The sequence below is a fragment of the Haemaphysalis longicornis genome, unplaced genomic scaffold, assembly GCF_048455015.1.
Source record: "Haemaphysalis longicornis isolate Haplotype H1 unplaced genomic scaffold, Haemaphysalis longicornis Haplotype H1 scaffold_2, whole genome shotgun sequence".
Classification (NCBI taxonomy): Eukaryota; Metazoa; Arthropoda; class Arachnida; order Ixodida; family Ixodidae; genus Haemaphysalis; species Haemaphysalis longicornis.
In genome coordinates, this window is record NW_027526295.1 from 30,142,559 (window position 1) to 30,158,259 (window position 15,701).

General features: G+C 49.8%; 1 protein-coding gene across 1 annotated transcript; it reads right to left on the reverse strand.

Annotated features, from left to right (window-relative positions):
* Window positions 1-797: 797 nt before the first annotated feature.
* Window positions 798-14,314, reverse strand: LOC144167035 (uncharacterized). Its single transcript, XM_077696428.1, has 5 exons — window positions 14,185-14,314; window positions 11,786-12,064; window positions 4,042-4,340; window positions 3,225-3,378; window positions 798-1,558 (listed from the first exon to the last, which is right to left on the reverse strand). Exons 2-5 carry the CDS (start codon window positions 12,032-12,034, stop codon window positions 1,241-1,243), a joined length of 1,020 nt encoding a protein of 339 aa, XP_077552554.1. The 5' UTR covers window positions 12,035-12,064; window positions 14,185-14,314; the 3' UTR covers window positions 798-1,240.
* Window positions 14,315-15,701: the final 1,387 nt, after the last annotated feature.

A 15,701-nucleotide genomic window follows, 5' to 3' on the forward strand; every position in this document is an offset into this window, starting at 1 on the left:
GATTTTACTGTTTAATAAAGTTTTGTTCTCCTTCGCCTGTTCCTCTTCTTGAGTGCAGTTTTACAATAACGCATATCTGAATATTGGGGAGCTGTGGCTGAGGAAAATGTACTACATTTTCCCTCCAGGTCTGAAGAAGCATAGTGATACTGTATTTTTTCCATATACGTGACCCGTTTTCCTCAATAAGCCTCCATACTGGTTATAAACCCGGTATAAAACCAGCACTCGCCTATTCACACCGTAGGGTATTTGGAACAACTCAACCTACAACTTTTGCGCCACATAGTGCATGTCGGCATACTTTCATGCCAAGACAACGTAAAGTGATGTGATGCAATACCTTGGAGTGTTCGGCAAGTTCGCAAAAACGTTTACCTTACATACGATTACTGGGAAACGTAATGCCTTCTGCCAAAGGCGACAGCCCCGAAGGCCTGGAATTTGTTTTGGTCTTGCATTTCCGCTGTTGTCGGTTGTTGGACTGGTTGTTCCCTTTGTTCGAGAGATTCCTCGATACAGAAGCTGACGCCTAGCTCCGACTCTTAGCGCTCCGCCCAGGCCTGGCTTCGCAGGAATGGGGCGACGCCGGCAATGTTTCTCCCAGAGCGGTATGAAAAGCCTGCTACCGCGCCTTCACCTAGTGTATGCCGTTTTATGTCTTTTATTATGATAAAAAGTTCCGCATACGCAAAATCTGGTGCGGACAAGCATGAAAAGTCAACCGCGCACAAAGAAACAGCAGGAAGAGCGACCCCAGTGAAGCAGACGACAAATGCGCGAATCCCTAAGCCGACGTAACGGTTACGCGCTTCGCAGCGCCGCCCGTGGTCCTGCTCACCGCCAATTGACGCAATTCAATAGCTATCCAAAAGGCTCAAAAAGACTGAGTTATGCTTGTCTCGTCATACTGCCCGCAGGTAGCGGTGAAACATGGTGAAATCATGCTGTCTTCTTAGCGCATCACCAGGACCAGGTACTGAAAAAAATCATGCAGAAAAATGTGCGTGTTTTAAGGTGCCTATTATTTGGTGCGTCATAGGAATTCAGAATGGAGTATAACTGGCATTAACCCCTGGTTATTCTAAAATATATATACGTAGGTTCATGTCAAAGAAAAATTTCCTACATATTCATGTTTATTAACCCTACCAGGTTCTAGCATATCATTGCGATGTCATGTTGACTTGAACCTTGGGGCCTACAAAAAGTGAGAATAGAATATTCAGATGATTTTTTGTCATTTATAAGATGACCTCTTTTTCTTCACCCGGTTCTTGGTAGCTCGGCCATCATGGTTTTGAGCCCTTATCGACACCTTTTCGGATCCTTCACTGTCTGTGTCATGGACGCAGGCGGAACGGCACTGCTCTGCGGTCGCGAAACGACTGGACCCGACGAGACAGCGCCGAGCCAAGAGCACAGTCCCCGAGGCTCGCAGGCAGCGGACGCGGCCGTCTTCACTGGAGACGTGGGCGAAGAACGGGTAGACCGCTGGCTGCCGGCGCCGACAGGGCTCTGATCGGGGCCGGCCGCACGATTGCTTCTTCTTGGACTTCTGCAAAAGTACGGGGACACCGGGCTGCAATACTGAGCCAGTTGTAACAATGGATGAAAAATTCACAGACGCTCCCATACGCAGCCCACAGACGCTCCAATGCAGACGCTCCCATGCAGCACACGCTAAACCGAAACAGTATATTATATAGACTACGGCTAGGTAATGGCGGTGGTTCTACTAATGCAATAACGCGGGTAGAGCGTGCCCTTCTGCCACAGGTATTATGCATCTCCTACATCCTCAGTTAAAGGAGTGCATTTGTGTCGTGGGTGCGTAGGTCGGGGGTGGGGGGTGAGGGGGGCTCCGAAGCAAAAGCAACGTACTCTTAAAGGGACCCTGCAACACTTGTGATAAACCCTTTCACTCTTTCGTTTGCGTCTGGAAGCATTGCAAAAGATACAGTTATCGCCAGCACGGAGCGGCCCTGCGTGACTTGCTTTTCGCACCAGATACGCATTCCGTTTCTGCTGTGTTTTTGTGGTTTTATTTTTATAGTTGCTATCGAAAAGCGTGCATTGTAACAACTGAAGGAAAACCGGCCAACAGCCGCTACATGGCCTCAGTGACGCAATTCGCGCCGTCGAATAGCGTCAAGACCGGGAAAAAGAGAACGATCTTTTGAGCGAGTTTCCAAGTTATCTGGTGGGCATAGATCACTAATTCTCGCCGGTGTGTTTCACATTTAAGCGCGCGTTCTTAACAGTTTGCCGGTTTATGCGTGCGCAGGCGGGAAGCAGAGGGTTAGGGGGGACGTGCACGCGCATCTACAGGTTCCACCGTCCAAGTGGTTTCATTGGTTTCATTCTCCGAGCTTTATCGTCCCGCCCCCTATAGGCGGGGAGGTTTAAACTTTCAGGTCGAACGGCCCCATGGGACCTGTACGGTGTACTCAGTGGTCGAGCTGACTGGATTGGTGTGTTACACGTGAAGTAAGTTGCGGACGACGAGGGAGGGAAACATACAGCCCATGTTCGCCCGCTAGAATATAGCTCGAGTCCGTGCAAGTTTCACTCGGCGAATTGGTTAGGAAGTATTCTCAATTGAAAGGTACGAACAAACGTGTTTTGTTTCGTGCACTACGTGAAATGCGTGCGCCTGTTCCCGTCAGCCATCTTCACAGAGTGGAAGGGCACTAATTTTTCGTTGGCGCGCACTCCCAACGCCTGCTTGTGGACTACTTGCCTTCTCGCCACTTTCTCTGTCAGTTCCAAGTTTTTTGGTGCAAAGAACGCGTATTGCTCGGACTAAACAGCTCCCCTATTATAAAGGTGCCACTAAAATTGGAATTTTATTATAGAAGAGAGGAAGAGAGAAAGTTATAAGGGCTCTAAAGTGCACCGGCAGTGTTTTCTGCCGGAACACTGTCGATTCCGTACGTCATTCCGCTTCTAAAAAAAGAGAGGCGGCATATCCGTCACCGACACCAAGCTCGGTGCGCTCGTGTTTTCGTGTGACCGTGGTGTTATGGCATCATATAGATAGACCCCAATTTGGAAGCCAGTGTGGGAGATATGAACGAGTACAAGATGACCAGCTGTGTCTCGAGGCCATCGTTCAGTGACGGAAAAATTCTTTCTGGGCGTGTCGCAGGTGTGTCTTTGCCTCCCATTCCGCTGGGGAAAACGTAATTGGTTGCTATTTGCACTATTTACGGTCGGCTTACCTTAGTAGCACTTTGACGACGATGAGCGACGCACTCTAGGGAGCATTCCCCCCGCGTACGGAAGAGACGTCGCACCGGACAGCGGCCGCCCGTGTAGTCCCACGAATGGCACCGTCGGCCGTGAAAGAACCACCCCGCTGAACGTTGTTGCTCGCTGCGACGTGGAAATGTTTCATGTGTCCAGTTCTCTGCATAGTTATCGTAGTCCAAAAGTTTGCGAAGGCGTACACCTTCTTTCAGTGACTGAAAGCGAAATTGCATTGCAAGCCTGCTACAAACTTGCATTCGAAACGACGCTTTCCGATTTTCGGTGACGGCATGCCTATAGGCACATTTTACGTGTGCTCTCCAACGTGGGTAATGTGCATTATAAGAAAGCATAACACTAAAGGCTGATCTTGCCAAGAAAGGGTAGGTTTCTAGTAGCTCGGTTTTAATTCCTCTTACTGTAGCACCTGCCAGCTAGCCCGTCAATCACGTTTTTAAACAACGTCTGCGTCAGGCTTTGAAAGCTCAAAGTGCAGTTGCCTGTCGTATTGCATGGGTGCCATTGTTACAAGGCCCGCCTGAAACGCCGTCGCGGTTCGCGCTTGGATGTGTGGCAGTTCGCTTGCCACCGAGCTATCGGCTCCGCAAACGCTAAAAGAAATACAAATGCAACAGCGCGAGCCTGCAGGAATTGTGAGTCGAAGACACACAATGGCTGATGCTCACTGCTCAGAGTATCCCAGCCTTTCCGCTGTTGGTTTATTTCTCCGCTGTTCATTTGTTTCTGAAGGGACCGCGTGCAAGAAACGCGACAGAACAATTTTTTTACCTGGGGCACTCCGAGAAGACGGACTTCAGCAAGCACGACGCTGCGGCAGGCTGGCTGCCCTGGCAGCTGCGACGGCAGGCCTCCAGGGACACGAACCGGTTGGGGCTGATGTTGCACAGCTTCGCCTGAGTGCCGACGTCGCCGCCGACGTGGCGGGAAGCTGCTTCGCGCTCCATTGCGTGCTCGGAGGCCGCTGCGACAGCGACGCAGGCGGCCCTCTCGCGGTCGTAGTAGAACTCGTGCCGGAGGCGCTGGCAGTACGTGTAGCGCACGGGGCCGCACTGAGCCCTGGTATCTCCCTGTGTGTACACAAGTGGGTGTCTATTTGTTGCAGGTCCTCTCAGTCAGCGGCGCTGTGTTAGGTTAGCTCTCGCCACACAAAATAGTCACGCTAACCGGACTTATTACGGCAATAATGGCCAATTATTTTGCAATTGTGCGACGATGTAAACAAGGGTCATATTCACTGTTGAACGGACACTGACGTAAATTTGTCAAGCTCCCGTTTTTACTTGCAGTGCGTAGACTGGCCCAAATTAACACACTTTTCATCGTTTATCCAGTTGATAAGTCGGTAATCATTTTATAAAGCCCGAAAAAAGAAAAACTACTATGCGCGGTCTGCGGTGGCCGCACCAACTAAACGCTGTGACGTCGGGAGGATGTTCACCGTGATTGGGCGATGTCAAAGGTTAGTATTAAGTTCTGTAAAACAACATGCTTGACGTCCGGCGTTATCGTTGGATGGCATTCTCGATATCTCAACAATCGCCATACCCCGCTTCTGCCATGTTGTCGGCTGTAAAATGCCTAAAATAAGCCTCCCAGGACGGCTTGGAATCGTAGCAATCACTAGCCGAGGCCTACGCAATAGATAAACACTCTCCGCGTAACCACAGACGCTCAAATGTCATGCGCTTTTCCCCCATATTTGGAGCTCGCCTCACTCATGCCTGTATCGTAAAAAGCGTGTTCGCACCAGCCCAAGGGTCTGCTGATTCTGGAATGTGCCCACTGCCCGCAAGCAGTCGGTGCTTATGGCAACAGCACCCCAACGCGAACTCGCTAGCACGTCAGTGCCAGTATGCGTGCGTTCTGCGAACTTGTTCGTGGAGCAGTGAAAGTTACGGCCCAAAAATGGTGAACTCAGTATAGAAAACATCGGCAGAAAACGAAAAAATCAACTTACAGAAAAAATAATGTGCCCTCCGGAATTCTAACTTGCGACGACTTGCAAAATTACATACTAGCACTCCACACCACGCGACCACGCGCCAGCGCAGCCACAGTTGAAAATATAAGGTATATAATGTATAAACAGTTTACACTCATTTAGTTTTAGCATTTCCAGCAGCTTAGGTGACTATTTGTTCTATAGTGCTCGTGCAGTAAGCGTCCCCTTAATTTCTACATAATCTCACGACTAGCAATTGCATCTCTTAGACGGAAAAGCGTTCGCAGATACGTAGTCATGATGCTGACCGATGTGGTTGTTCACCCAGCGCGAAAAAGTGCCTCATTCTCCCTAGTTTTACGCTGTATGGTAAGCGTATCGGTTGATTTTATTTCCTTAGTATGTGCCTATATTGACTTCACTGACTTCTCCCGCCTTCAAGTGGCCTTCAAGTAGCGTACCAGTCAGCGAAGCGTCGCATATGCGCTTGTGCAGCGCTTGTGTGGAGCGACCCGGACTCGGGGCTTGATACAGTCTAACAAATTAACAAAGTAAAGAAAGGCACATTCTTCCATTCACAAACGTGTCGTGGCTAAGTTTCAACTGAGCGAATGAATTACGACTACCCGTCGGCGGCCGGCGAACTAAACGCTGGGCCGACTACTCTGTCAGAAGGTCGGCGAGCAGTGCAGTAGCGCAGTCAAGCCAAGTCATCTCCTCCTGACGTCAAATGAAAACGCCATAAAAAATGAACGACGATGCAGAGAGTAGGACAGTATTTTGGAATTTATTTTTCTGCTAAATAAATTCGCGTGAACGCGCTCAGAATGGTCGAAACATGGCTATGGACTCCGGACTACAATTTGCACTAGAAATCCCGCAATGTTTACAAATCACTTCAGTGTCCCTTTAAGGAGGCCAAAAATCCTGTCGCTCCACAAAGAAAATCGCCTTGTCCCAATACCTCATGCCAATTTTTACGTTGACTTAACTGGAATATTTTACATACTGGCAAAAACAAAAAGATTTTGACTTACAAGAAGCTTCCCAGCACTTGTGACTGACCCAAATAAGCTGTTGTCCAAATTATCTGATTGTTGAAATACCTTTAAGGCGCAGCCCTTTGGCGGCCATCTCTGGGCTGAGCCGCGTTGTCGGCGTAACCGAGTGAACGATGGCAAGACGGACGAGTGAAGGAAAAAGTGAACGATGAAAGAAAGCAAAGGAGCAGAGTGTCACGAAATTGGGACAGTACAGCGGTTCGACGTGGCGAAGCAAGCCAGCGCTCTTCAGAAGTGTCGGTTGGGGTAGGGGAGGGGCAGTATGCTGTTACCGCACGAGGCGCTCGACAGCGAGACGTTTGGCTAAAACGTGAAGGGGACGTGAGCGTGACTATGATGTGCGTTCGCTTAAGACGCCGTTCATGGTCCCTTACTGAGACACACTTCGCGTCGCTGACGCAGAGGCTCATCATTGCTGCCGTCGAGAGAACCCACGAGTGAGTGCTGCCTCAGCGCACTGCTGCTGCGCCCAAATATCGCATTAGGGAGTGTCGTAATCACCAGCCAAGTTTTTTAATCTTGAAACAGCAGCTCATTTCATGTCAAATAAAACGAGTGACGTTATTTTCCCGCGATGACGTGGTTACGAATGGGTACAGTAAACTGGCGAGAGGTAAATCAAAAGGAGTCACAAGCCGACGTTAAAAGCAAATTTACGAGCTGCAGTCAGGCTGCGCCATCTCTTGAGGGGAGCTCGCAAAAAGGTGGCAGCTTGTGAGTTCTAAACTGGGAAATAATTGCACCCGTCACTTTCTACAAAGGCTTGAGGGATTGAGTGAGCGCAAGACGTTCATTTCTAGCAACTTTGACCCCTCTGAGCAAGAAAAAATAACATGGCTTTAAATCGACTGTGGCGTTAGAAAGACACCTCGAACCAGTTCATCTTCGAGCCTCCGGACTATTGCCTTTCCCACATCAAACGCCCGGTAATTTTCTTTAGTTTACTTCCCACTTGGATATATGGTATTCCCATGTTCTCTTCCCTCCTACTACTCATCACCTTTCCATATCGCTTTTTTCCCTCGATAATTTGCTGAAGCGCTTGAATATTATACTGCACTGACTGTTCAAAAAAGACAAAAATGAATAAAATAGACAGCCGCTGTACGAGAAGGAAAATATCAATCAATTTAGCAATGAGTGTAAATCCGACAATGAACACAGTAAAACATGGCAAAACATGGCTGTGCCAACTGGATTTTCAAGTTTACGTTTGCTCAAGTTAGATGTGAGGTACACTTAGGTAAACTTGTCAAAAAGATCGTTGCGCGCCCTCCTGGTCTGTAACTGATTTAATTCGGTAATTACTTCCGCTCTTACAGCGCTTGCACTTGCTACGCCAGAACACACTTGCTACACTTGCTGCACCGCCACACCACAACTCCCTGTTGTAGAATTGCGTAACCTGATAAGGCTTAACGGGAAGGTGCCGATTCGGCGAGACTGCACGCTTTTCCAGCGGTTATCGACAGGCACACAATCGGGCACCTTGGGCTCTATCGCCTCTCAGTGCGTATTAAGCGTCGCGCCGTGTTCATAAATTGTAAGATGGATCTACAGAAGGTCACTCACCAGCTCGTAAGAATGAGCGCACGGGCTGGCTCTTAAGTGTGTCCCGTTCATTGAATTTCGGCCGACAATTTTGGCAGCGTCTTCTTAATCACCTCTTGTTTGCACCGCTTGCGACGACCATGTTCTTTGCGAACCATTCAACCTGGAGAGATGTTTTGGTTATGGCGCCGCCACTGGCGCTGGTGACATGAAAGCCAGAATCTATCGGGAAATCGAGGATAACGGGAGTGGTGGCACGGATGCGACTTCCCCGCTTGGGCCCCAATATTCCGCCTTGCGAAGCAGAGCTTCTGCAACTTCGCACAACACTGGAAGCTGACGCAGTTCGTGGCGTGAAGGCGGGGCCATCTGAGAATGTTTTTAAGGCGTCAGAGCGACTTCCACAAAAAAAAAAAAAAACACGCGTACACAAAACGCACTTGGCCCGTACGACCATCGTGACAGATCTACGCAGATGTGCATGAGCGTAGATGAGCACTTAGGACGAACACTTTTTCTGTATTTTTCTTGATTAAGATATTCGTTTGATGAGACGCGTTGCGATCCCCATCTTGGTGACCATGCGGTCGATTGTGGTTGTATTGCTGCGGCTGGCTTCGATGTGCATGCCGAGCACTCTGATGCTTTTCACGTGGGGTATGACTGTGCCGTCCCCCGTGCGCAGCGTGATCTTTTTGGCGTCCTCCGCTGCTCGCTTGCGAAGGCGCCCGGGCGGTGGTAGTATGAGCAACTCCGATTTCTGCGGAGAGCATCGTAGTCCCGTGTCTTTCAGGCAGTCTTCGATACGCGCAGACAGGGAATGCGAGAAGCTAACCTGCTGCGCCTCTTGCAATCATTTGTCATGAGCCACGTTACATACGTTGGTGCGTTCCACTACTGGAAACAACAGGAGACGGATAGGATCAATGCGGCCATCCGCAAATCCTACAAGGCAGCACTGGGGTTGCTCAACAGCACGAGTAACCAGGCCCTTGCCGAACTGGGGGTACACAACACCCTGGACGAGGTGAGTGAAGCCCAGCGGGTCTCCCAGCTCGAACGCCTCGGTTCCACCAAGACCGGCAGGGCCATCTTCCAGAGGTTGGGCCTCAACCCACCTCAAGTTGACCAACATCAAGATAGGATCGTTCCCATAGAGGACGACATCATTCGCAAGATAAAGGTGATCCCCTTGCCGCGGAACGTCCACCCGGACAGGAACGCGGAGAGGAGAGCGGCGCGAGCCCGAGCGCTCGCCGAGGCACACAACAGTGACGAGGGGGCAGTATACGTGGATGCAGCCAAGCACCGCGACCGCCCCAACACATATGTGGTGGTGGTCGTACGAGCCACCACCGGGGAACTAATGAACGCCTGCAGCATCAAGGCCCGAACGCCCGCGCAGGCAGAGGAGGCTGCCATAGCCCTAGCGCTAGCGAGCAGCCCCACAATCACCACGGTGCTCAGCGACTCGAGGACCGCAGTAGCAAGCTATGCCAGGAACGCCGTGTGCGGGACTGCAGCGAGCCTGCTCCCCAAGCGCAAGGAGACAACAACGCACATCCGCTGGTTCCCCGCACACGTGGGGGGCATTGCGGGTCGCACCGTCAACCGCAACGAGGAGGCGGACGCCATCGCACGCGAGCTCGCGCACCGTGCGGTGCCCCCCTGCCCATCGTCTGCGGCGGAGATCATGGAGCCCCTGACCAACTACGGGGACATCCTTCACTGGCATCGTGCGGGAAGACGCGCCCTGCCCCCACCTCACCCGAGGCTCAAGAGGGGCGAAGCTGTCCTCCTCCGTCAACTACAGACTGGATCCGTGCTGACTCCAGCGCTCGCGCGCCACGTGTGCCCTGGAACTTACGAAAGTGCAGTGTGCAGTGTGTGCGCGTTGGTGACTGCAGACCTGGCCCACATCATGTGGGGATGTGAAAGACACAGTGCAGTGGGGAGCCCAAAAGAGCTACCACCGGACATTCTAGGACTCGTGAGGTCGCCCGAATACGAGCGGCAACTGCTGGCAGTCCAGCGGCTCGAGGCTCCTCTGGCCCGGCAAAGGCGAAAAGGAGACCCTCCTTCGGGAGGGGACTCGCCGAGTAGCCTGAACCGGTGCCCCGGCATAGCTTCGGGGTCTGCTTAGTACATAGACAGGGGGTGGCGAAGACCTGCGTGGCCTGACCCGCCTCCCCGCCGGAAATTTTCAAGAAATGTCATTTTCTCTCTCTTCTTGATTAAGATCTGTAAAATCGCGTAACCACCGAATAAACGTATTTGGTGGAAATATCGCTCCATTTCTTCTGATGGCTCTTTGGCTGTAAATGCGCCTTAAAAGGGCTTTTTAGCTATTTAAAACTGGTATCCCAATCATAGTCAACACGCGCGCTTCATGCAGTACGCCACATGGGCTCCACGTGAGTGCACGTTTCTCCATTTAGTTGCAACGTTGCCGTTTTTGTTGCTGCTTCTGTTAGTTCAACCGATGTGATTAGTACCGCAAGGCAACATACCTAATGAAAAGGCATACACCTTGCACTCGTGCTTTGTTTACCACGCTTGTTTATTTGCCATAGATAACTTCAATGTGTCGGAAATACTACCCATGCTTTCACTTCCTCGCTTATTCAACGAGAGATTAAACAAGCGTGTACAAGCGCATTTCTTGTTCTTTTCTCATATTTTTATGAGTTGTGCGCAAGCCGGGTAGTATCCTAAAAGTTAAGTTCGTTTTCCTTTTACGTGCCTAGTTTGCAAGATGCAACTGTGAAGGTGGCGCGGAGGACCAGCGATTTCTGGCGGCTACAGTTTTTTGAAACATCGCGGTTTTGCGCACAACGATGTGTAAGAGTTGTCTGTATAAAATACGTTTGAAACAACAGCTAAACCAGAATAGCAGTCAGTTCAAACCAAACTTTGCGTTATGCAGTGAACAAAAACAACCCACAAAATTGTGAATTCGGACCAGACGCCAGATTGTTCTCACTATGACAACACTTTTCGTATCTGCAAGTGTGCAACACAAAATCTCTGCTTCTTGCATTGTAAGTATTAAAGGATCTGGTTTGTGCCGAGCCGTCTACTACATACCATTTTGTAACCAACCTGATCTTATTAACAGCATATGAATAAGTATTCCCGGTTGGTCGCCGTAACTATGCAACCCGCCTAGAACAACCGACCAGTCCGACGTCGGCACATGGTACTGGCAAGACAACGTATCTAACGCCTAATCTACATTGACCTCCTGACTGCAGAGAACAACAAATATTGATACCAACCTCACTCACAGCAAGAAACACTGCAGATTTTAGCATTTACGAAATCGACGTTTAGTAACCACTAAAGGTCCACACATCCGCACCAGGACAGATGTGTTGTAGCTTGCGCACTCCTCAAGGGTGAACGGCTGCCGCTAACAATAATACTGTTAGTTTGTGCAGCAGAGCCTAAAGTCGCGGGTTTAATTCCTGGCCGCGGCGGCCGCTTTTCTGGTGCAGCCGAAAAGAAAAAAACGCCCGTGTGGTCGAGATTTTTGCGCACGTTGAAACTCCGCAGGTGGCCAAAATTAATCCGGAGCCCTCCACTACGGCGGGCCTCATCGCCTGTGTCGCGTCGGCGCGTTAAAACTCAATCACTGTTGCTGTTACCCCCGATTCCCTTAACGTTACTGTCTTTTCCGGGAATTCGGGATACGCACTTGTTAAACAAAAGTACAATTGGATTGCTTTATCAGTATAGCAACGAGTTTCCCGACCCACCAATAAAACCAGTCTTGCCTTATACCCTTGGGAAACCAGGAGCATTGTTCTTGGCACGGTCGATGCGAGAAGCTGTATAAACATGGTTTAAACAGCAACCATCCCGCCTTCTTCCAGTTCTGACACGCCTACTCAACTGACAATCAGGCGATTCTTTGTTTAAAATAACGGGCACTCAAAGTTAGGAGATGAGAACCCACCGCGTCCTTCTCTCCTGCGTCACTTGCTGGTCCGCCCTGCACAGCTCCAGTGGCCATCGTTGAAGTAAAGTCGGTCCAGCCGCTTTTCCTGGAGGTCGATGACTTCGCTGACGTTTCAGCTGGACTTGCGGTACTGCCGGCCGCCACCACGGAGCTTGCGCTGGCCGCCAAGGAAATGCCCGTCTGGCTGGAGGCAGTCGTCGCCTCGCTGGCCATGACCCTCAGGACATTCGCCTGACCTGCCTTCATTCTAAGAGCCGCAACGTACTTGCGGTCCACCTGCATTTGAATACGTACTGTGGCACGGGTGACATGTGAAGCGCTGGTACGGCTGTCAACGCCCTCAATAGCCGTGAAATCAAGAAGCGGGTCAGAGAATGAATTCAATCTCTGCTGCGGCTTTGCTAGATGTTTTTACTGGAAGTTATTCTTAAGCCTTTTATAAACAGAATATAGTTAGAAAAGAATTGCTCAGCCCCCTTCTCCCACAACCTACGTGTGGTCCAAGGGGCTCATTATATATTTTTCAAGTGACAGGTACTGGCGTCGAAAAACCCGTCTCATTGCTCTACTTTTAAATCAACGAATACATACATTCAAGCAGGGAGCAGGACGTAAAAAAGGCAGGAATAAAAACAATCAAAAATATTTTTTCCTGGAATAACAGGCATTCCATAAGGGGAATAAATATTAGGTTTTTATCTCCAAGTATCCCATGACAACTACTCGCATTCCGAGTCCTTCGAAAATCACGGGGATGCTTGGAACTTTGAAATGGTGTGGAGGTCTTGTTATATCATCTATTTTGTTTGACATTTCGGCGAACGTTAAAGGTCTCCAGATGGTCAAAAATAATCTGGAGCCATCCACTACGGCGCGCCTCATCGCCTGTGCAGCGTCGGCGCGTTGACTCATAATAACTCACTCAATACCATCTGTTTGTCTGCTGTTGACCTTTCTGTTGAACTCTGCCGCCACCGCCTTTACCATATGGCCTGCCATCTCAGAGGGCCTTCTTTCGGTACCGTCACCTGTCAAGACTGCTCGTATTGCACATACGTTAGCGGCTTACCCTCGTTTCGAGCTCGTGTTTCCATTTCCCGCGCGCTGCGTCGGGAAACGGAAACAGAGCCCTCAGAGCCATTTTTCGAAGCCCTCTTCCGACAGACTTCCGGCACTTTACCGGCGCACGATCACCGGCTCGCGCTCAGATTTTTTGTGGGCTTCTGTGTATACCTCAGGGATATTTTTTGTGCTTCACGGGCTCCTTTAAAGAAAAATCTAATGCTCTCGCATTAATTTCTTGACCGCGGAAAAATCGGTTGTTTTAAGGTAGTCCGAGAAATATTTGTTTCCTGCCACAGAAAATTACCGATGCTAATGTGTAAGCTATCAGATGATAGAAGAAGGCTAGGGTTTTCCAACAGGGTTAATATAAAACAACAGATTTATTACTAATATTAGCAAAAAATTATCAAAAAGAACGAAAAAAAACTGTGAGAACATCAATGCTACTTTGCACAGGGTAAACAAATAAATTGAAACATACACTTTGAATACAAGGCCCTTATAGAATATTACTGAAAATACGAAGTCTCCAAGTACAAACGTAACTTGCATACATACAAAACTAAGCACTAGTGCCTATCATGCAACCGCGAGAAACAGTTTCTCCTTCTTGGGCAAAACAAAGGTTCGCCCCACTCTGTGCTTCCGGCGCCGAGTGCTCCAGCCCGAACGAAGCCGACACCTTTCAAATAAGAGCTGTGACCTTTCGAACGGGGTGGATTTGTTTGCATCAACGCGCGGCAGCGATAGAACGACCCGAGGATAAAGTGAAACTTGCCGGCGGATACCTGCTGACCTTCCGGAGCGGTTTGACTCACTTTCGTCGTCTGTACTGAAGTCTGACAAATCGACGTCGTCTGACGTGTCTGTGCTGCTACCATAATCCAGAGATTACAGCTCAGATTCATCGGAATCCGTCAAAATTCGCCATTCTCGTAGAGGATCGGCCAGCGACATTGACGTCATAACGGAAAGGACTGTGAAGGAGCTTTAAAAATTCCCCCCTGCGGCGGAGAAAAGCAACTCGACAGCGAAACTGATAAAATTGTTTCTTTTTCACCCTTTGAATGGCGGTAGCAGTCCAGAAGCGCCCGGCAAGCGCCAAATTTGAATTTGTATTCATCGATAACATGCTATCGATAGGAATAGGTGCGGTAACGAAAGTGCTAAAAATGTACGGCTGGCCATCTTAGTGACAGGTACACACGCGATGATGTTGAGAAGACTCGTTGCTAAAAGAACGGTAAAACAGCTGTGTAAGAACCATTCCTCGAGCTGCCGCTCACTACAATAAATCTCTGAGCCAGCCTCGAAGCAAACTTCTTCCCTACCAGATCAGCTGCCACGCAGGCGACGATGAACACTCCCAGCGTGCCCAGGAGCAGCACTGTCTGGTACCTCCGCCAGCAGGGCTGCGGTTCCTCGTCGCGGGGACAACTGGCTTCTTCCGCGCGCCTTCGGGCACCGCGGGTCCTTCCACACGGACCACGCGTACTCTGCTGTCCGGTGGCCCTGTATCGGTCGTCAACGAAGCGTTTTTTCAATGCGCTGTCAAAGCTGCGACCATGTAGTTCAGGATACCGGCTAAAGAGAGCGCCCGTGTTGTGCGACATCGTCTTGGTAGGCGACCCCGTACCGGTGGAGGGGAGGGGTATCTTCATTACGCGGGACGACACGAAGGAGCGAGAGTACGGGGGCGACTACATTTTTTGAGCCACTCCAGTTAGCATCTGAATAGTTTTATTCTCTGTCTCATCATTTGCGGCATGCGGTCTCCAAAGTTCACGACGAGTCAATAGGCATGGGCGACCAGTAAACTAGAAGTGGGCAGCAGTGCTGCCAACCTGTGAAGCCACTTTTCCCCTAGCTCGGATGAAGAAATTCCCTATATTTCCTTAGATTTTTGCTGAATGCTCTCATCAGATGTTTTCTCTCAGATAATGTGTTTAGCGTTAATCACATGGAGCGGCTTTTGCGAGCGACCCGATGAACGATGCGACGGGGATCTGCAATCGCTTGTCCCAGTCGCTCGCTGTAGCAGCAACATATGAGTGATCGCGCGAGCGCCGGCGAACGCGATCCCAATACTCCCGCACGTAAAGCACCCAATACGATTATCGAAGTACACAAGACCGCAAGGTTTCTTTATGAGCGCATTTGTCACAAAAACGGGAATATTTGCACTCCACAACTTTTGGCACAAAAATCCCGCACTACGAAAGATTGTACTTGTAATACCACAGAAGCAAACAAAAAAGAATAATAGGAACAAGCACAGACGATGCGCAGTGAACGAGATATTAGAGCGAGCAAGTTTATAAAATTCATCACTTATGTTCTTTTCAAATTTACACAAACACTGTCAAACGCAGGAGCGATAGCTTTGAGGGATGCACATTTATGTGAAAAAGATATCTGCGCTTCATTGAGAAGCTGAAATGCATAGGTATATGAAAGTAATGAATGCTAAAATTAACAAAAGGCACCATTACACGACTCAATGCATAAGACAACGTAGACCCAAAAATTCTGTAGATGTTGACAAATTTGCTTATTGCGTACAGACGACCCCATTCCCCTAGATCTAGGGAAGTTTCCCTAGAGTTGGCATCTCTGGTGGGCAGACCGCTAAGACTACGTTATCATCATCGGTGAAGGTCATCATCATCATCGGTGAAGGCCACACCAACTTGCCGTGGCGGTGGTCCCGTGGTTAACCAGTCCTGACGCACGCGCGATCCCGATCGAGATGTTCCCCCGCATTTGCAGCCGAAATTTATTCTCACCGAGAACGCCCCTGCTCGCTTGGGGAAGTGGGAACAGGTTAGCGCGACACATCACCAGCGCG